The sequence below is a fragment of the Eretmochelys imbricata genome, chromosome 18 (genome assembly GCF_965152235.1).
Source record: "Eretmochelys imbricata isolate rEreImb1 chromosome 18, rEreImb1.hap1, whole genome shotgun sequence".
In the NCBI taxonomy this organism is placed as follows: domain Eukaryota; kingdom Metazoa; phylum Chordata; order Testudines; family Cheloniidae; genus Eretmochelys; species Eretmochelys imbricata.
Window position 1 is genome coordinate 5,093,931 of NC_135589.1, and position 19,097 is coordinate 5,113,027.

Consider the following 19,097-nt stretch of genomic DNA (forward strand, 5'->3'; position numbering starts at 1 on the left):
GGACAGACAGCAAGGGAAACCACAGCTTCACAAACACTGAGCTGCATTGGTTTTCTCACTCAATAAAGTTCTATTTTTGGAGCCTCAAAGCCTTTATTAGTTTACAACAAATACTGTTGAATGCGTAGTAATAGTCAAAGCAAACAAGACTTGTGGCTGGTCTACGGGGGAACTTACATTGGCAGAGCTACGTCTCTCAGGGGGTGTGAAAAATCCACACCCCTGAGCAGCGTAGTTAAGCCGACCTGGCATAGGGAGCGCTAGGTCAATGGAAGAATTCTTCTGTCGACCTAGCTACTGTGTCTCAGGGAAGTGAATTACCTTTGCCAGTGGAAGAATCCCTCCCATCAGTGTAGGTAGTGTCTACACTGAAGCACTACAACGCTGTAGTGGTTTAAGTGTAGACAAGCCCTTGTAAACGCACACCAAGCACCATGGGACACAGCTTCAGGAAAACACCCAGTCCTATTTATAAATGTACACACCGTGTACCACACCGTGCATAGCAGCACCCACAGCTCCAGGCCCAGAGAACACTCTAGCACAGAACACTACTGTGGCTGACCACTAAAGTGTTCTTTCAAAGCCTCCCTCAACACATAGCTACGTACTGAGATCTTGCAATGGTTCTTGTGTCTGGCTGTTCAAAGTCAGCAGACAGCCACTCCACCTCCACCCTTGAGGCAGGTTTCCCCCCTTTGCCTCTCAGATATTATGCAGGACACAACAGGCAGCTTTAACCACTGGAACATTTTTTTTTACTGTGATCCCATATAGTGAGTAAACACGGCCACCGTCCTTTCAGTCAACCAAAAGCACGTTCAACAATCAGTCTGCACCTGCTGAGCCAGTAGCTGAATCTTTCCTTGGTCCTGTCAAGATGGCCGGTGTATGGCTTTGTGAGCCAGGGGAACAAACGGCAGGCTGGGTCCCCCTGAATTCCTGTAATCGTTTCCATATTGCCAATGATAATCTGCCGGTTGGGAAAGAAAGTCCCTGCCTTCAGCTTTCTGAACAGTCCTGTGTTCGTAAAGATTCATAGATTCCAAGGCCAGAAGGGACCATTGTGATCATCTAGTCTGACCTCCTGTATAATACAGACCAGAGAAATATTCCCCCAAAATAATTCCTAGAGCAGATCTTTTAGAAAAAAACATCTAATCTTGATTTAAAAATGGTCAGTGATGGAGAATCCACCCCAACCTTGGTAAATTTTTCCAGTGGTTAATGACCCTCACTGTTAAAAATTTACACCTTATTTCTAGTCTGTATTTGCCTAACTTCAGCTTCCAGCCCTTGGATCGTGTTATACCTTTCTCTGCTTGACTAAAGATCTCATTAAAGATGCGAGCATCATGCAACTTCCCTGACCTAGCTACATTAATAGCAGCAGCCCCAGAGATCCACTGATACTTGCATAACCATAGAAAAGTATCCCTTTCTGTTGATGTACTTCGTGGCAAGGTGGTGCCAAAATGGGGATATGTGTGCCGTCTGTCATCCGACTGCAATTCAGAAACTGCATTGCTGAAAATCCGTCCACTACGTCTTGCACATTGCGAAGAGTCATAGGCATGTGTAGGAGGAGACAATTAGTGGCCCTGTTCACTTGCATGACAACAACACCTAAAGTGGATTTTCCAACTCCAAAATGATGTTCCGCTGATGAGTAACAATCCAGTTTGCCAAGTTTCCACTGTGCAATCGCCACTTGCTTCTCCTGTGACAATGCAGCTCTCATTCTGGTGTCCATGCACTGGACGGCTGGGGCGAGCACAGCACACAGGTCCCGAAATGAGGCTGTGCGAGGGTCGGGGCTCGGGGGGAAAGGGTGGCGCAAGGGTGGGGGTTCGGGGGGAAGGGGTGATGTGGGGGCAAGGCCATGGTTTGGGTGCCTGTTGCCTCCCACACACACACACTTTTAGGGTGCTTCCGCCACTCCTCTTTTCCACTCTGGCCACACCTGGAGAGTCACGAGCGTCTGCTCATCTGCCTCTGAAGCTTTCAGCAGCGGCAAACCCTCTGTGTGGAGTCAGTGGGGGAGACAGTGGACACTAAAATGTGAGCAACATGCAGATGACTTGCTGCGATAGCCGCCACCTTGCACTGGGACAGTGGCACTACCAGCCTCCAGTGTGTGACCCGTGTGGGCAGGAAACAGAACTTCCTGCGGGACTGGCCAACAAACCTGGAGCTCACTCCTGGAGGGCATCAGGAGGGAAGGAACCTCAGTTCCTTCAGACCCAACTACAAACCTCGCGTCAGCCAATCTGCTCATGGCACTAGCATGGGAACCAGCCCACCAGACACCCAGCGAGAGGGGAGAGCCAGAGACATCCTCGCCGTGTGCACCATCATATCGGGACGTGATCAGACACTGCAGGGACAGAAATGGGACAGGGAGCGTGGGTCGGCCGACTGACTGACTGACAGACAAATGTCAGGTTTCAGAGTAGCAGCCGTATTAGTCTGTATCCGCAAAAAGAACAGGAGGACTTATTGCACCTTAGAGACTAACAAATTTATTGGAGCATAAGCTTTCGTGAGCTACAGCTCACACAGCTAATCACAAATCCAGTTTAAGGCACTGGGAGCTGCAGGTGCTTAGCCCAGCGACCAGTGGACCTGTACATCCTGACACCATTTCAATGTCTGTGTATCTAATTGGCAGCATACTCCATTTTGGTTTTGGTGTCAGCCTGTCTCTTCCCCATCTCCCAGCATTGTGCCAGACCACGCTCTGCCCTCAGTCACACCTGTGTATCAAAACCCTGCCTGAGGCCTTGTCTTCACTTCTAAGGAAGGGGTGTTTTCACCTGGTTAAAACCACCATGGGATCTTGGCCCTTTCGTTTTACTCTGAGGGAAACCCTGCAGGGGTGCAGGCCTGGGCCTCAGACCTCAGGATAGCTCACGTGTGTTAGTTACCCCCAGGTAAAAGCCAGGAAGGCAGTGCCTGTCCCTGTCTGTCTCCCCCTTTGTCTGTCTGTCAGTCTGTCTCTGTCTTTCCAAGGCACTGGCTGAGGGATGGAAGCTGGAAGAAGGGCAGGCGGTTTTGAAGGGCTCTGTTTCAGGAAAGCTCCTTTTATAGTTTTATGTTTCCTTCAGGATTAAAGCTGGTTCCTCGGGGCTCTGGACATGGAATGTTTGCCAATTTTATGAGGGCTTTTAGAGGGGCTTTTAGAGAGTCCATCCTATCCCCTCTTTTATAAGGGCTGAGATAAGATTATCTTTGTTTTAACACCAATTAAAGCAAGAAGGGTTTATGGGCTTAGGGGCTTTCCATCAATCCAACTTTGATGTCACCACTGGCTTGCTTGCCTTCTTTTCAGTACATTAAAAGGTTGGGAGTCATTTCCTTAATGGTTAACATCCCAGCCCAAGGAGACACAGCTTTTAGGAGAGGAGCTTCGGGAAACATTTAAACAAGACCAAACAAAGAAACAAAATATGAAAGTCCTAAATTCTTCTGGAGGCGAGTTGGACACAGAGCACTTACTGTCCAAATAACCCACCCTGTAAGAATGTCATCTCTCAACTTTTCAATCCTTTTAAAAACTTAAAATCAAGATGCTGTTTGCCCTTTTAAATCTTTTTTGAAGTACCAAAAAAAAAATAAATAAATAAAAAAAAATCATCCCTTATATTGTAGGGAATCTGTCAGACACAAAAAGCAAAACTTTTGCAACCAGTAACTGGGGAACAGATGAGTCCATCCTCTATCTTGAGAGGCTGAAGAAACAGAACATGCTCGATTGATGCTACTAGAATTCTTTGAGGGGGTCAACCAGCATGCGGACAAAGGAGATCCAGGGGATATAGTGTATGTAGATTTTCAGAAAGCCTTTGACAAGGTCCCTCACCAAAGGCTCTTAAGCAAAATAAGCAGTCATGGGATAAGAGAGAAGGTTCTCTCATGGATTGGTAACTGGTTAAAAGGTAGGAAACAAAGGGTAGGAATAAATGGTCAGTTTTCAGAATGGAGAGAGGTGAACCGTGGTATCACCCAGGGATCTGTACTGGGCCCAGTCCTATTTAACATATTCATAAACAATCTGGAAAAAGGGGTAAACAGTGAGGTAGCAAAATTTGCAGATGATGCAAAACTACTGAAGATAGTTAAGTCCCAGGCAGACTGCGAAGAGCTACAAAAGGATCTCACAAAATTGGGTGACTGGGCAACAAAATGGCAGATGAAATTTAATGTTGATAAATGCAAAGTAATGCACATTGGAAAACATAATCCTAACTATAAATATACAATGATCGGGTCTAAATTAGCTGTTACCACTCAAGAAAGAGATCTTGGAGTCATTGTGGAGAGTTCTCTGAAATCATCCATTCAATGTGAAGCGGCAGTCAAAAAAGTGAACAGAATGTTGGGAATCATTAAGAAAGGGATAGATAATAAGACAGAAAATAGCATGTTGCCGCTATATAAATCCATGGTACGCCCACATCTTGAATATTGCGTGCAGAAGCGTTCGCCCCATCTCAAAAAAGATATATTGGAATTGGAAAAGGTTCAGAAAAGGGCAACAAAAAGTATTAGGGGTATGGAACGGCTTCCATATGAGGAGAGATTAAGAAGACTGGGTGGGACTTTTCAGCTTGGAAAAGAGGCAACTAAGGGGGGAACATGATAGAGGGCTATAAAATCATGAGTGGTATAGAGAAAGTAAATAAGGAAGTGTTATTTACTCCTTCTCATAAGACAAAAACAAGGGGCCACCAAATAAAATTAATAGGTAGCAGGTTTAAAACAAACACAATTTACAAACCATACAACTCTTAGTTAGTAAATAATCTAGCTAGAAATGTGTTAGATTTCCTTTTGTTTAATGGCTGGTAAAATAAGCTGTGCTGGATAGAATGTATATTCCTGTTTTTGTGTCTTTTTGTAACTTAAGGTTTTGCCTAGAGGGATTCTCTATGTTTTGAATCTGATATCTGTCAGGTATTTACCATCCTGATTTTACAGAGGTGATCCTTTTACCTTTTCTTTAATAAAAATTCTTCTTTTAAGAACCTGATTGATTTTTCATTGTTCTTAAGATCCAAGGGTTTGGGTCTGTGTTCATCTGTACAAATTGGTGACGATTTTATGATTTTTATCAAGCCTTCCCCAGGAAAGGAGGTGTAGTGCTTGGGGGGATATTATGGGGGAAGACGTCTCCAAGTGGGCTCTTTCCCTGTTCTTTGTTAACACGCTTGGTGGTGGCAGCATAGGGTTCAAGGACAAGGCAAAGTTTGTACCTTGGGGAAGTTTTTAACCTAAGCTGGTAGAAATAAGCTTAGGGGGTCTTTCATGCAGGTCCCCACATCTGTACCCTAGAGTTCAGAATGGGGAAGGAACCTTGACATGGTGTATGGTAACACCCATTGTTTTATGTTCTCTGTGTATATAAAATCTCCCCACTGTATTTTCCACTGTGTGCATCCAGTGAAGTGAGCTGTAGCTCACGAAAGCTTATGCTCAGATAAATGTGTTAGTCTCTAAGGTGCCACAAGTACTCCTTTTCTTTAAACACAAGAAAGTATTTTTTCATGCAATGTACTGTCAACCTCCGGAACTCCTTGCCAGAGGGTGTTGTGAAGGCCAATACTATAACAAGGTTCAAAAGAAAAGGAGTACTTGTGGCGTCTTAGAGACTAACCAATTTATTTGAGCATAAGCTTTCGTGAGCTACAGCTCACTTCATCGGATGCATTTCGTGAGCTGTAGCTCATGAAAGCTTATGCTCAAATAAATTGGTTAGTCTCTAAGGTGCCAGAAGTCCTCCTTTTCTTTTTGCGAATACAGACTAACAGGACTGCTACTCTGAAAGGTTCAAAAGGGAGCTAGATAGATTCATGGAGAATACTATTAGCCAGGATGGGCAGGAATGGTGTTTGCCAGAAGCTGGGAATGGGGGCCGGGGGATGGATCACTTGATGATTACCTGTCTGTTCATTCCCTTTGGGGCACCTGCCGTTGGCCACTGTCAGAAGACAGGATACTGGGCTTGATGGACCCTTGGTCTGACCCAGTGTGGCCGCTCTTACGTTCTTATGATGCATTTGCTAGTAAGTTATGGTGTGAGGTTTAGGTGATATAACTGGGCACAGCTCCTCTCGGGATGGGGCGATGGTGTAAATCAGCAGAGCTCCAGGGAGCGGTGCCAGTTTACATCACTTGAGGATTTGGGCTTTTGTGGGTATTTCAGCTGGCTAACATGTGGTTAATGTAGTGCTGAGACAGGGTCACACAGCCCTTCACCCTCATCTGGAGACTGCATAGTGCCTCCTGCAGAATACGTAGGGCACCCACATTGCGGGATGGTTGTGATAATGGAGAGTCTCAGGGCTTGTCATCACTACCACTGCGATCGATGCAGCAGCGTTGCTTTAGCAGGTCTGGTGAAGACGCGCTTCGTGGATGGGAGAGTGCTCTCCCATTGGTGTAATTACTCCACCTCAACGAGAGGGAGAGCGCGTTCCCACCGACAGTGCGGGGTAGACACGTTAAGTCAATGTAAGTTACATCGCTGGGGGCGTGGGGAGTGATGTAACTTACAGCAGCTTAAGGCCTCAGTTTGACGGGGCGGACATCTCGGACCAGGCGACCCCCATTCCATTTGCTCATCAGTAGTTTTCAGTAGAAGCCTCAGGTCCGGTCAGTGTGTGCTGTGTGTGTTTTGTGTGACATGTGGGAGCGGTTCCGCGTCCCTGTGTACTCAGGGCTGGGGCTTTGGCAGAAAGCCTGTTATTTCTCTTTCAGGGCTGGTAAGGTGAGTCCCATAAGCAGCCGTGTTGGTTTAACTGGGCTTGCTGAGCAGGGAAAGAATTCCATGCATGCTTCTTACTGACCCCCTAATCCCCTCCCCTGGAGCGGCTGTGCACAGGCCTCCGTGCTGGCTGCGGGGGGGTCACGATGCACACTCACAGGTATGCCTTTCCCACAAGTGGGGCAGTCTCGCCAGATGCTTGAACTTCTGAGCCATGTTTGCAGAGCAATGACCTTTTGAGCCCAGCAGAGCAGGAGAGCTGGACGTGGGAGAGGGTTCACAGCCCAGGGTTAAGGCTTGCGAGCCATGACAGGCAATGCTACAGGGACATGGACATTGTGGTCAAATGGGGGTGGGGGGCGGGTTCTGAATGGTTCTCAGTGATGTCATCCCTGAGCCTGCCATGCCCAGTAAATACCAAGTCTGCATTTTCCTTAAATATTCCATTTCAGGATCACACCAGAGGCCATGGGCCGGAGGGGAGGCCAGCCCTGCTGGGGTGAACATAAAAAGCAGACAGCACTCTGCCCTGGCCACTGGAGGGGAAGGACTAGATGGGGCCTACTAGGGTTCTGTCCGCGCTAATGCCTACCGTTCTCATCACCCAGCTGTGCCCTTACACACGGCACCCCATCTGTGCAGTGAACCCGTGTTCTGACCAGTGTTTTACAGAGCAGTCAGGGCCTGGCCTGTGAGACCAACCAGGAACTAACCAGTACATGCTGTTAGCTCCGTACATCTGAAATGGATAGACCTGAAACAGAGCATGGAACATGTGGAAGCCTATTGGGAAAGGAAACAGCTTGTATCAGAAACTTTCCAGAGGTAGTAACTGAGTCCGGGAGTGCCAGCTTTGGAGCGGAGGCCTGTTCTTACAGCTAATGCACGAAACTAGGGGTCAGATATCCTGGCTTCTCTTCCTGGCTCTGTCACAGGCTGGCACTGGGCAAGTCACGTGCTCCCTTTGCACCTCAGTTCCTCTACCCACAACACTGGAGTAGAAACGCCTGCCTGACGAGGAGATCTACTAGTCTTGGTTTATTACGGATTTGAGATCCTGGGATGAAAGGTGCTTTGGAAGTGCCAGGTATTATTATTATTGTTATGAGCTGGGTGAAACGCTGTTCAGGGTTGAGAGAAAACCCCATTGAGATTGATAGGTGTGAACTCACCCTTCAGTTAAGATAACTGTAAGCATAAGCAGTGTATGAAACTGACCAGGAGCTTTTGGCTGAACATCATTTTGGGCAGGTGTGTGCGTGTGTGTATGTATGTGAAAGCCAAGACGCTGAAATTGCAGTGTGACCCTGGGAAAAGCTAGAGGGAGAGCGTTTGGGTCTGGTGTTGGCTAAAGAGGCCTGGGGATGTAAGCTAAGAAATTGCTCCTTTTGTTCTTCGTTCCTTGTGTGTTCGGAGACACAGGTCTTTGTACACTCCTTGTAAATAAACAAGATTGCATCAAAGAAAATATCAGACTGCATCAATTTCTGCTTCCAGGTGGAACATCCCCAGGGCCCTGAACTTTGACTCACTGGTCTGGTCAAAAAGGGGTAATATTATGAACAGCAGCGAAGGAGCCTGAATCTAGGGATCCTGTTAAAACTCCTATTAGCAAACTGCAGGATGCTCTCCAGTGTCCTGAAGGATCAGCTTCTGTTTCTGTCCTGTGGAGAATCACTGGGTTAAACTGCAAGTATTTGCATTGTGGATTTTTCCTCTTTTAATGACAGCTCTTTAATCCACATTAAAGAAGCTGGTTGATCTCCACATTTCCCTTCAGTTAATCTCGTTTAACCTTGGGTTCCTCTCAGCTTGTCCATGCACTGCTGTCGGTGTGGCTGGCAGGGACAGCACCTGGCAGTGGGATTCCTGGTGTCGCTTACACACAAGGTAATGCTGCAGGCTGGTTTTTAAAAAGTTCTGGGCTTGCTTATTGGGGAGGAAACTGGAGGAATGGGTGGAAACAGGCAGGAACGGCTCACTTAGCCTCTCTCAGGAAGCGTGGCAAGTGTGTGGTTTAGTGGTTAGAGCGAAGGGCTGGCACCAGAGACCCACCAGCTCACTGTAGCCCTGCTGACCCTGGAGAGTGCTGGTGTTCCCAGGACTGGCTCAGGCATGTGTGTGGCCTGAGAAGCACACGTGTGCACACTCGAAGGTTTCCAAGTGCTCCCAGTTGCACCAGCCCCCGGCAGTGCCCTCACACCCACCAGTTCCCTGGGACTCATGTTGGTGCTAGTGTTGATGGAAGCAGTGGTGTTACAGCCACACTCATCCAGCCAGTTCCCTCTGCACGGTCCCACGACACTGCCGGCCACCCTTCAGTGGCAGCTGAAAGCCCTGGCTCTGTCACTTGTCTGCCACCCTGCTGCTAGTTCCAAGGCGCCTGAGAGAGTGAGTGCAGGACAGGACCACCTGGAGATGCACAAGTGCAGATAGAGGCAGTATATTCTTGTGAGAGATGCCACTCTCCAGCTGTTCTGTATGTGCCACAGGTGTGTCTGCATATAGAACAACTCGGGGACACTGCCAGGTGGGCACCTGTGCTGAGTGCAATCCTGACCGCGGGGACGTGAATGGCAGAACTCCCACTTACTCCAGGGATTTCACAGCAGGTGTCCAATGCGGTGGCGGGAGGAACCCTGAACCACTTTACATTACCCAGGCTGGCAAGGTTAGATTTGCAGGAGGACCAAGTTGCTGCCCCATGTAACCTCAAAAACCTGCCTTCCCTAGTGCAGATGGATGGGGAGGGCGGGTGCGTGGTTGTCACATGTCAATCTGGGTATAAAGCAGAAATCTCACTGGGCTCTTGAGGTGCGCTCAGTACTCCCCCTTCTTCCCCAGCACCCGGTGCCTTGGGAGTGTTCAGATCTGGGCCTGAACTGGGTAGCGGGGACCCATCTCTGCAGAGATCCCCACCCTGCCTCTGAGCCAAGTTCCCCCTGGTGTGGATGTGGATGGTGAAAGGGCAAATTAAGCTGACTGCAGGACCCAGCCTGCCCACTGCTGGATGTGGCTTTCTCAGCCACGAATGGGCATCCTGACAATCCCAGCAGCTTAGGCAGACGTGTACACCCAGGCCCCAGGGAACTGGGACATGGCTCTCTTGCATTGCCAAGGCCACAGCTAATGGAGGCAGTTGAACTGCAAAGCTCTTGGTGCAAGGGTGTCAGGCCACCTCCACACAGCCTCTGGATTGTGTTGCTCCTTCATGTCGCCCAACTTGCGTCTGCAGAAGCATGGGGGGAGTGGGAGATCCCAGTCAGAGACCCCCTCCCCACTCCCAGCCCTCAGCCCTCCAAGGGGGGATGGGATCACTTGTATTTGCATCAAGTAAAAGGCTCAGCTGGATAGAACTCTTCAAACGTGTCTGTGCAGTAATGACTACAGGAGAGCTGGGTGGACTTTCCAAAGGCCTTTGTCAAGGTCCCTCACCAGAGGCTACTAAAGAAACTAAGCCAAGTTGTGAGGGTATTGAAAAAAGGGTGAGGAAGGAGCAGGCAAAATTTGCAGATGATAGAAAATTATTTAGGTTAAGCTCGCGACTCCCCGTGTAATAACCTCACAACCCCAAGGGGTCCTGACCCCCAGTTTGAGAACCTCTGCTAACCAAGGACCTAACCAAGCTAGGGGAAGGGGCAACACTATGGCAGAGAAAGGTCAGTGTTGGTAAGTGCACGCTGGAGGGAACAATGTGAACTACTCCTACAGCTCTCTGGGTTCTGAATGAACAGTGTTAGCTCAGGGAAATGATCGGGGCGTGATTGCGGGCAGCTCCATGAAGAGCTCTGCTCAGTATGCAGCTGTTGGCAAAAGAGCAACAAGACATTAGAAAGTGGGAGGAATAAAATGGAGGATAATATAGGAAACTATAAAAAGAAAAGGAGGACTTGTGGCACCTTAGAGACTAACCAATTTATTTGAGCATAAGCTTTCGTGAGCTACAGCTCACTTCATCAGATGCATACGATGAAGTGAGCTGTAGCTCACGAAAGCTTATGCTCAAATAAATTGGTTAGTCTCTAAGGTGCCACAAGTCCTCCTTTTCTTTTTGCAAATACAGACTAACACGGCTGTTACTCTGAAACCTGTCATAGGAATCTATGTCAAGTGCTGGAATATGCCTCGCTGGAATGCTATGTGCAGTCCCCGTCACTCCGGACAGCAGAATTAGAGAGGATTGCTGAGATGAGTGATGAGGGCCTGGAAAAACTCCCATGTGAAGAGAGATTGAAAAGGTTTGGATTGTTACCTTAAAAGTGATAAGAACTGATCTGATAAAAGAGTAGAAAATAATGTCTGGTCTAGAGATGGTCATCAGGAATTTATAGTCATAGAATATCAGGGTTGGAAGGTCATCTCGGAAGGTCATCTAGTCCAACCCTCTGCTCAAAGCAGGACCAATCCCCAGTTTTTGCCCCAGATCCCTAAATGGCCTCCTCAAGGATTGAACTCAGAACCCTGGGTTTAGCAGGCCAATGCTCAAATCACTGAGCTATCCCTCCCCCCACAAAGTCTCCCTGTCCCATAGCATGAGAACTAGGGGACATGCAGTGAAATGGAAAGGTGGCAAATTCAGACCTGGTCAAAGAGAATACTTTTCACACAGCACAATTGCCCTGTGGAACTCATTGCCACCAGATGTCATTGCGGCCCAGAGTTTAGCAGGATTCAAAACTGCATTAGACACTTGTGCAGATTACAGCTATTTGCAGTTATAACAGTAAATGCTAACAATAATGACGGGTTTTGGAAGGCGAGAAACCCTGCTGCACGAGCCAGCCTCTGATTCTTGGGGTCAGGAGGCAAGATGGATTTGCCCCATCCTCTGGGGCAGCTGGCATCATGCAGTGTTGGTGATGGAAGACTGAGCTGGATGAGCCGAGCTCGGCACCAGCCTGGCTATTCCTATCAGCTTATGATCCTATGAGGCACATTCTTGTTCCCAGGCACAGCCTCTCCTGCTAGTGAAGGGCATTTGTCTGCTAAGAAATGAGGGTGCAGGGAGTGGAGCTGAGGTGCCTGTTGTAATTAGGAATTCACGTTGGTGAGGAATTGTGCGTCCCCAGTGCAGCTCCGGGGATTAGCTTTCAGCAGGAAAGCATGAGGCGAGAGTGAGTGCAGGAGACACGGGAGAGAGACAATGGGAGCGTTCCATGGCGCATGCGAGGCACTGAAAGACAGTGAGGCAAGGGAGGGCTGATCCTGATTTAATCCCCAGTCTCTGCACCCTACGGGTGCTGGGCTTGCCCAGCGTGGTGCCTCCTAGTCAATGGCATTGTCAGGTGCTGGGCACTGGCAGGATCAGGCTGCAGTGGCCCTCTGCCCTTCCCCCTCCGTACGGAGAGGTGAGGAGGGCAGCTGAGAGATAAGGCTGGAGGATATTAAAGGGTCTCTGTTAAACTTAATTGACAGAGCCGGGGCTGGCTGCTTTGTGTCAGACAGTGAGAACAGCCTCTCTTGTGCAGCAAAGGGCCTGTCTGGAGAAACAAAGGCAGGCAAACAAGGCAGAGGAGAGCCCTTCCTTAGAGCCATGAATGCGGGGCTAGGGCTGCCATTTTGGAAGCTTTTCTCCCCGGGAGAGCTGCTTGACATGAGCTGTTTGCAGAAGTGATCTGCGGGGAGGGAAGCTCCGGAGGCCTGTGTTTGAGCGGTTTTCAAGAGACACTCTCAAGGCTTCCCTCGGTCTCCGTGCAGCTCACGGGATTAACTCAAGGGGCTGGTTTGAACCAACATGGCCAGGCCCTCCTGGAGATCAGAGGCTGCAACTCAAAGGCTCTGCCATTCGAATGGAAGGGGATGGAAGCTGGTGGCAGGAGCCTCGGTTCCCTCTGAGCCTGGTGCACTGGCCCAGGGCGCACACACCAGCGACTTTCCCTGGCTTGGGAGATGGGGTCTGTGCAGGAAGCAGGCAGGACAGGTCCTAGGAGCCAGGGGCGGATGCTGGAGCCCCTAAATGTTGCTATTTAAAAAACAACCAACGTGCCAAGGGTCCATTAAACCCCTGCAAAATCTTGGATTTAAACAGTAAAATTGGGTTTCTGCATCAGTATTCTGCTACTGTTTATAATTCCTGTGGCGAGTCTCTGGTCTGCCGCTGCGCCGCTGGTTAACACGGGACGGCTCTGCACACAGTAGGCACTTCTGAAAACAATTTCTGGCCCTTGATAAGCATTGGCTGGTGCTGGGCCTGCAACATCAACTCCCAAGGACTGGGTGGGAAAAGAGCTGGACCTATGCAGCCTATGCTGCAGGGAACAGCCCAACCCACCCATTGAGTGTAGACGGCAGGGGACGGGGCAGCCCCACGGCTGGGGTACAGACGGCAGGGGACAGGGCAGCCCTAGGGCTGGGGTACAGACGGCAGGGGGCAGCCCCACAGCTGGTATGTAGACCGCAGGGATGATGCTAGCTGTGGTATCTCCTAGATGGGATCTAACAAAGCATTTCTGATCTCTCTCTCCTGTGAGTCCAGCCAGCAAACCGCGCGCACCAGCCAGCCTGTTCCGACGCAGCCTTGGGGCGGGAGATGCGTACCATGCGTACCAGGAGAGGAGGGAGCTGGTACCAGGGAAGCCGCAGGGCAGGTGGCAGGAGGAAGAAGCTGCAGAACCCTGTTTTCCACCCAGCTCTGTCCAGGCCCAGCTGTGTGAACTGCCCAGAGTTCTCCATCGCCAAGGGGAAGGGAGAGGCTGCTGGGGCCTGGCAGAAGCCCCCGCTGAACACTGAGCAAGAATCTCCCTTCCCAAGCAGCTCTGCTCTCCCCGAGCCAGGACAGAGAGAGATTGGAGGCAGCCCCAGGAGAGGTGCTCACTAGGCTGGTGCTAAAGGAGTCAATAAATCCTTGGAGGATTCTCCCTGGGAGTCCCAGCACCTGTTAGTTTACACCTGCTCCCATCACACGCATCATGTGCCCCCAGGCTGGGGCCACCCCCGGCGGGTCTCATGCATTAGCAGGCACAGTGGCCGGAGCCGGCACTGGAGTTCCTGAAGGCTGCCTGCCCCCTGGGGGCCGGCGCACGCTATGGAGCCGGCTTGGCAGGAGCGGGAGCAGCTTCGGAAGAAGAGTGTGTTCTCCCACGCCTGATGCTGCCTGGCCAGCGGCCCCCTCCCCTTGTCCCCTGCTGACTCTGCTTTTCAGAGTGCGCACCGCTCCCAGCCGGGGAGGGAGCGCCAAGAACCGAAAGCCGGGCCCTGGCCATCCCTGTGTCAGCGGAGCCGGCCCTGTCAGCAAACGGCCACCGTTCCGTGCCCCCCATGCATCCAGCCGCTGCCATGCACTGCAACGGGGGGATGAAAGGAGCGGGCCCCAATGACTAGCCTCGGGGTGGCACTGGAATTAGCGCACTGAAGACTGTGAGCTATTGCAGCCCCAGCAGGCAGGTCAGAGCCCCTCCCGGCAGGGTAATTTCTCCCCCTTTCCCTGGCTAACAGGGGTTTTGAGAAATAAATCGGTTCTGCCTTTGGAGCCCTCTGTGCTGCAACCATTCGCTTTTCCCCCGCTCCATTCTGGTGTCTAGGCACAAACTTTGCTCCCGCCTTCCCCGTCACTGAGGGAGCTTCTCACAGGAACATCCTCATCTGTCTCCCACCACCACAGATCCTGCTCAGCGCAGGGAGCTTGGGGTGACCGGTCTCCATCCACCACACACGGGACTTACTCTGGGGTCTGCAGCCTCTGTGCCCCCTCTTCATTCCCACAGCAAGGCCCAGGCGGTGCTGGCTGTGATGGCACCCCATGACAATGAGAGGAGGGGGAGACTGAAGGGAGGGGGGCAGCTTTTCCCCTCCCCATCCAGATAGGGCAGACAGTGCTGAGGTGGAGAGGGGCACAGAGATCTCACCCTTGCAGCCTCAGGTTCTGAGCGAGGGGATTTGGAGGAGCAGGTCTGCAGCGATGGGAGGTGAGTTTCCCATTCCCTGTGCAGTGGCTGCCACAGGGGCTGCCTGTGGAGATTGTGCCTAGGAACCAGCACAGAATGAGGACACATTTAAACTAACCAGTGCAGCTGCTGGGTTACAGGCGGATAGGTGCTGAGCCCCTGCCTCCCCCCCTGGAGCCAGGGTGCCCAGTCTCTCTCCCTGGGGCTCATGGGGCTTGCTGGGGCTCAGCACCTCCCAGGTTTTGGCCTCCTTTTCATAACAGGTACAATTAATCCTCACTCCAAGCCCAGCGAGATGGGCTTTGATGCTCTCCTCTTGAGGCAGTGATGTGCCGAGCTGCCCGTCTGGGCCGCATCGCAAGGCACATGCAGGAACCATTCCATGACGGCTTGTTCGTGAAGATTAGCAACATTATGTGATACCCGGGACTTCATACAGGATGCAAATGACTCAGCTGCATGATCTTTATGGCCTGGGGAGCTACCAGCTTCGTGGCTTAGCAGTTGAGGGGCGGAAGGCATCTGGGCTTGTGAGTCATCCAGCAGGGTTAGCTGGTGCAGGGCAGAGCTGTCAACCTGGCCATTTCTGAGCTCAGCCAACCAGGGGAGGGTGCAGCTCCCTCTTTTCCAGAAGTCAGAGCCCAGGAGGTGTGTTGCAGGTAGGCCAGGTTGCTTTTGCATAGCACTTTGAACATAAGAACATAAGAATGGCCATACTGGATCAGACCAAGAGTCCATCCAGCCCAGTATCCTGTCTGCCGACAGTGGCCAATGCCAGGTGCCCCAGAGGGAGTGAACCTAACAGGTAATGATCTAGTGATCTCTCTCCTGCCATCCATCTCCACCCTCTGACAAACAGAGGCTAGGGACACCATTCCTTACCCATCCTTGCTCATAGCCGTTAATGGACTTAACCTCCATGAATTTATCCAGTTCTCTTTTAAGCCCTGTTACAGTCCCAGCCTTCACAATCTCCTCGGGCAAGGAGTTCCACAGGTTGACTGTGCACTGAGAGAAGAACTTCCTTTTATTTGTTTTAAACCTTCTACCCATTAATTTCATTTGATGGCCCCTAGTTCTTATATTATGGGAACAAGTAAATAACTTTTCCTTATTCACTTTCTCCACACCACTCATGATTTTATAGACCTCTATCATATCCCCCCTCAGTCTCCTCTTTTCCAAGCTGAAAAGTCCTGGCCTCTTTAATCTCTCCTCATATGGGACCTGTTCTAAACCCCTAATCATTTTAGTTGCAGTTTAGTCCTTTTCTGAACCTTTTCTAATGCCAGTATATCTTTTTTGAGATGAGGGGACCACATCTGTACCCAGTATGCAAGATGTGGGTGTACCATGGATTTATATAAGGACGATAAAATATTCTCCATCTTATTCTCTATCCCTTTTTTAATGATTCCTCACATCCTTTTTGCCTTTTTGACTGCCACTGCACACTGCATGGACGTCTTCAGAGAACTATCCACGATGACTCCAAGATCTTTCTCCTGATTAGCTGTAGCTAAATTAGCCCCCATCATATTGTATGTATAACTGGGTTTTTTTTTCCAGTGTGCATTACTTTACATTTATCCACATTAAATTTCATTTGCCGTTTTGTTGCCCAATCACTTAGTTTTGTGAGATCTTTTTGAAGTTCTCCGCAGTCTTCACTCAGCTTCTCTGAGTGCTGGGCTTATGGTACAGATGGGGAAACTGAGGCAGGGAGGGGCAGAGGCTTGTCCAAGGTCACACCGTGAGGCAGGGTCTAGCCTGGGAGGAGAACCCAGGAGAGTCTGAGGCAGCAAAACTGTGTTTGGAGCCTTGGTTCCCCCCTTTCTAGGGATCTGGGATGGGGCAGAGGCAACTTGTGTTGCTCCTGTGTTGTGGTAGATAAGGTGAGACCTGCCCACAGGGCACTGTCCACCCTGTCTGTTCTCTGCCACCTCTCGGTTTCTTGGCTCACCTGCTGCTTGCTCGAATCATTACAAGGGAGGTGGGGGGTTCCTTACCACCGCTGGTGCTCCTCCCCTAAGTACCAGGGCATTTGGGGGTGGGAGAGCTGGCTCTGTGCAGCCGGGAGCCAGCCAGGACTTGGAATGGGCCCTTTGCCTTCACCACAGAGCCAGACCCAACCTCCAGGAATGTTTTCGTTTTCAGCTTTCAGAGCTGGACTAGATTTCAGCAGGCTCAGTCAGTGGCCTGGGTCTCCTGTGGATACTGCCCTTTGCATACTGTCTGTAGGGGAAGGGGCCTGTATCTCGGGAAGTCTTTGATCAGATGATCACACATTTCCACCACAAACTACCCTGGCCCTGGAATTTCAGACTGATCGAACTCCGCATGTTGATTGCAGCTTCAAAATGGGGCTAAAAACAGAAACTCTGCAGCAGCCTTAGCTATGGAGCAGGCATTGCTCCTCCATTTCACTGAGAGCTGCTTGGCCATCCCTGCTCCCCACAGCTCAGCCCTCTCAGTGATGGGTTTGCAGTCAAATGTGTGCTGGAAGTTGGATCAGCAGTGGAGCTGCTGCACTAGGGGGTTTGGGAGTGTGTGAAGATCCAAGAGCATGGAAGGAGAAGCAGCTTCTCACTGGCGATGCTCAGACGAGTGAAGAGAAGGGGGTTGGTAACAGAGATCACTGGGAAAGGGGTTCGTTTTCTGTGGAAAACTTTGACTTTTTGTCAAAAAAAATGAAAACTGAAAATTTTTGGCTGAAAATTGTTGAAACCCAAACATTGCGGGGGGGGAGGGAGGGAGGGTTGGTTGGTTTGCTGATGAAAATAGAAATTTTTTGATGAAAGCAGAAACCTTTCACAAAACCTTTTTCCACAATTTTCTGCAGAAAGAATGTTGTGACAGAAAATTTCTGACCAGTCCCAGGCTGTAACCTCCTTCTCAGGCTGTTTTTTCTCACCCTTCCAACCCTTGGCAGAGTGGAAGGAGATGTTCTGTAGAAATCATTGATTTCAAGAATTCGCTCTGATAAAGTGAAATGGGAAATGGTTTTATTTACTGTATTTCACTGCACACAGCGTCTGCCATCCCCCTTGCTACACAACAAGTTAACAACATACAATCAGCAGTGGATGCGGAGAGCAATACAGACAGACCACTACAGTCCACATTTAGGAGCCTGGGGCCAGGGGTGCAGGAATCAACCAGTGGGGTTCCATGACCTACAAGGGCTTTTTGTTGGATAAGACACTTGGCAGTAATTTCTCGATTTCCATCACAACTATTATTTGCCATAATTCACATCCCGGTCCTCAACCTTCAGCCCACCATGCATTCCCAGGAACCATTGTAACACTCCTCCCATTAGGGGCTGGAGACCTGACACAAGGCCGTCACCACTCCTAGTGCATCTCCTTTAGTTCCAGTGGGAGAACTCTTGCCTTGGGATCTGCAGGTTCAGGTCTCAGCTGGGGGCGTCACGGAACATAACTGCAACATCCAGGCATCAACAATGGCATAATGGGCAGAAGCAAGGAGATGGAGTTATGGAGTCAGCTCCTTTTTAAAGTTCTAATCATACTGCCGAGTAACTGGGAGCCTGTCCTGTAATCATAGGTAGGGACTTCTCTCTGGCTAGCAGGCACTTTGTCTTCACGGTCTGACAGAGCAGCCGTGCCTGGTTCCTGGAAACGTTCAAACCAGCTGCTGCTTCTGCTGCTCGTTTGCTTGTTTTAAATTGTCAGATTTTGGCTTTGGACCCTGAAATCCCCTGAATGGTGTTGTCCAGCAGCTCCAGTAGAAGCCAGGCAGCCCCCTCCCTGCCTATCTCCCCACCCCACTGGGCTTTCCTCTCACCACCTGTTGTTCTCACTTCTTTTCCAGGCTGCCCATCAGGGACGTTCAAGGCCAGCCAAGGGGACGAAGGGTGTGTTCATTGCCCAATTAACAGCAGGACTACTTCGGAAGGGGCCACCAACTGTGTGTGCCGAAATGGATATTACCGGGCAGACTCCGACCCCCTGGATATGCCATGCACCAGTACGTAACCACCCGGCTAGACGGGAGAGGGGAGCGGGGAAAGGCCATGGGATGGTACAGACCCTGAAGCAGGGATGAAACTATTTCAAATTGCCTGTTGGTGTCTAACAAATTGTCCCAGACTGGAGCTGCACATCCCCCCCGTGGCTGCATATGAAGGTATTGGTGCCGTCAGGGACTGTCTCTGGAGACTGTAGTCAAGGCTGCTGACTCCAGTGGGATCAGATGGGCAGGTGGCACAGATATCTTCATCTCATTAGGGGCTACAATGCCTGGAGCTCTCAAGCAGCGGGAGTTGGTTGGAGTTAGGGTTTGGTTCAATGTTAGCCCTAAGTTTGGGGTTAAAAATAGTGTCAGCCTTAAGTTGAGGTTGTAGTTAGAGTTAGGGGTAGGTTACAGTTCGGGCTAGTGTTATTGTTAGTGGTGGGTTCGGGCTAGTTTATAGTTAGAGTTAG

The 19,097-nt window shown here is 50.2% G+C and overlaps 1 protein-coding gene across 1 annotated transcript in view; it reads left to right on the plus strand.

Moving 5' to 3' along the window:
- The window catches only part of EPHB2 (EPH receptor B2), a 209,041-nt gene that overhangs the window by 104,859 nt on the left and 85,085 nt on the right, over positions 1-19,097 (plus strand). The window contains exon 4 of the mRNA XM_077837254.1: positions 18,487-18,642. Within this exon, the coding sequence (XP_077693380.1) occupies positions 18,487-18,642 (156 nt within the window). The remainder of the gene's footprint in view (positions 1-18,486; positions 18,643-19,097) is intronic.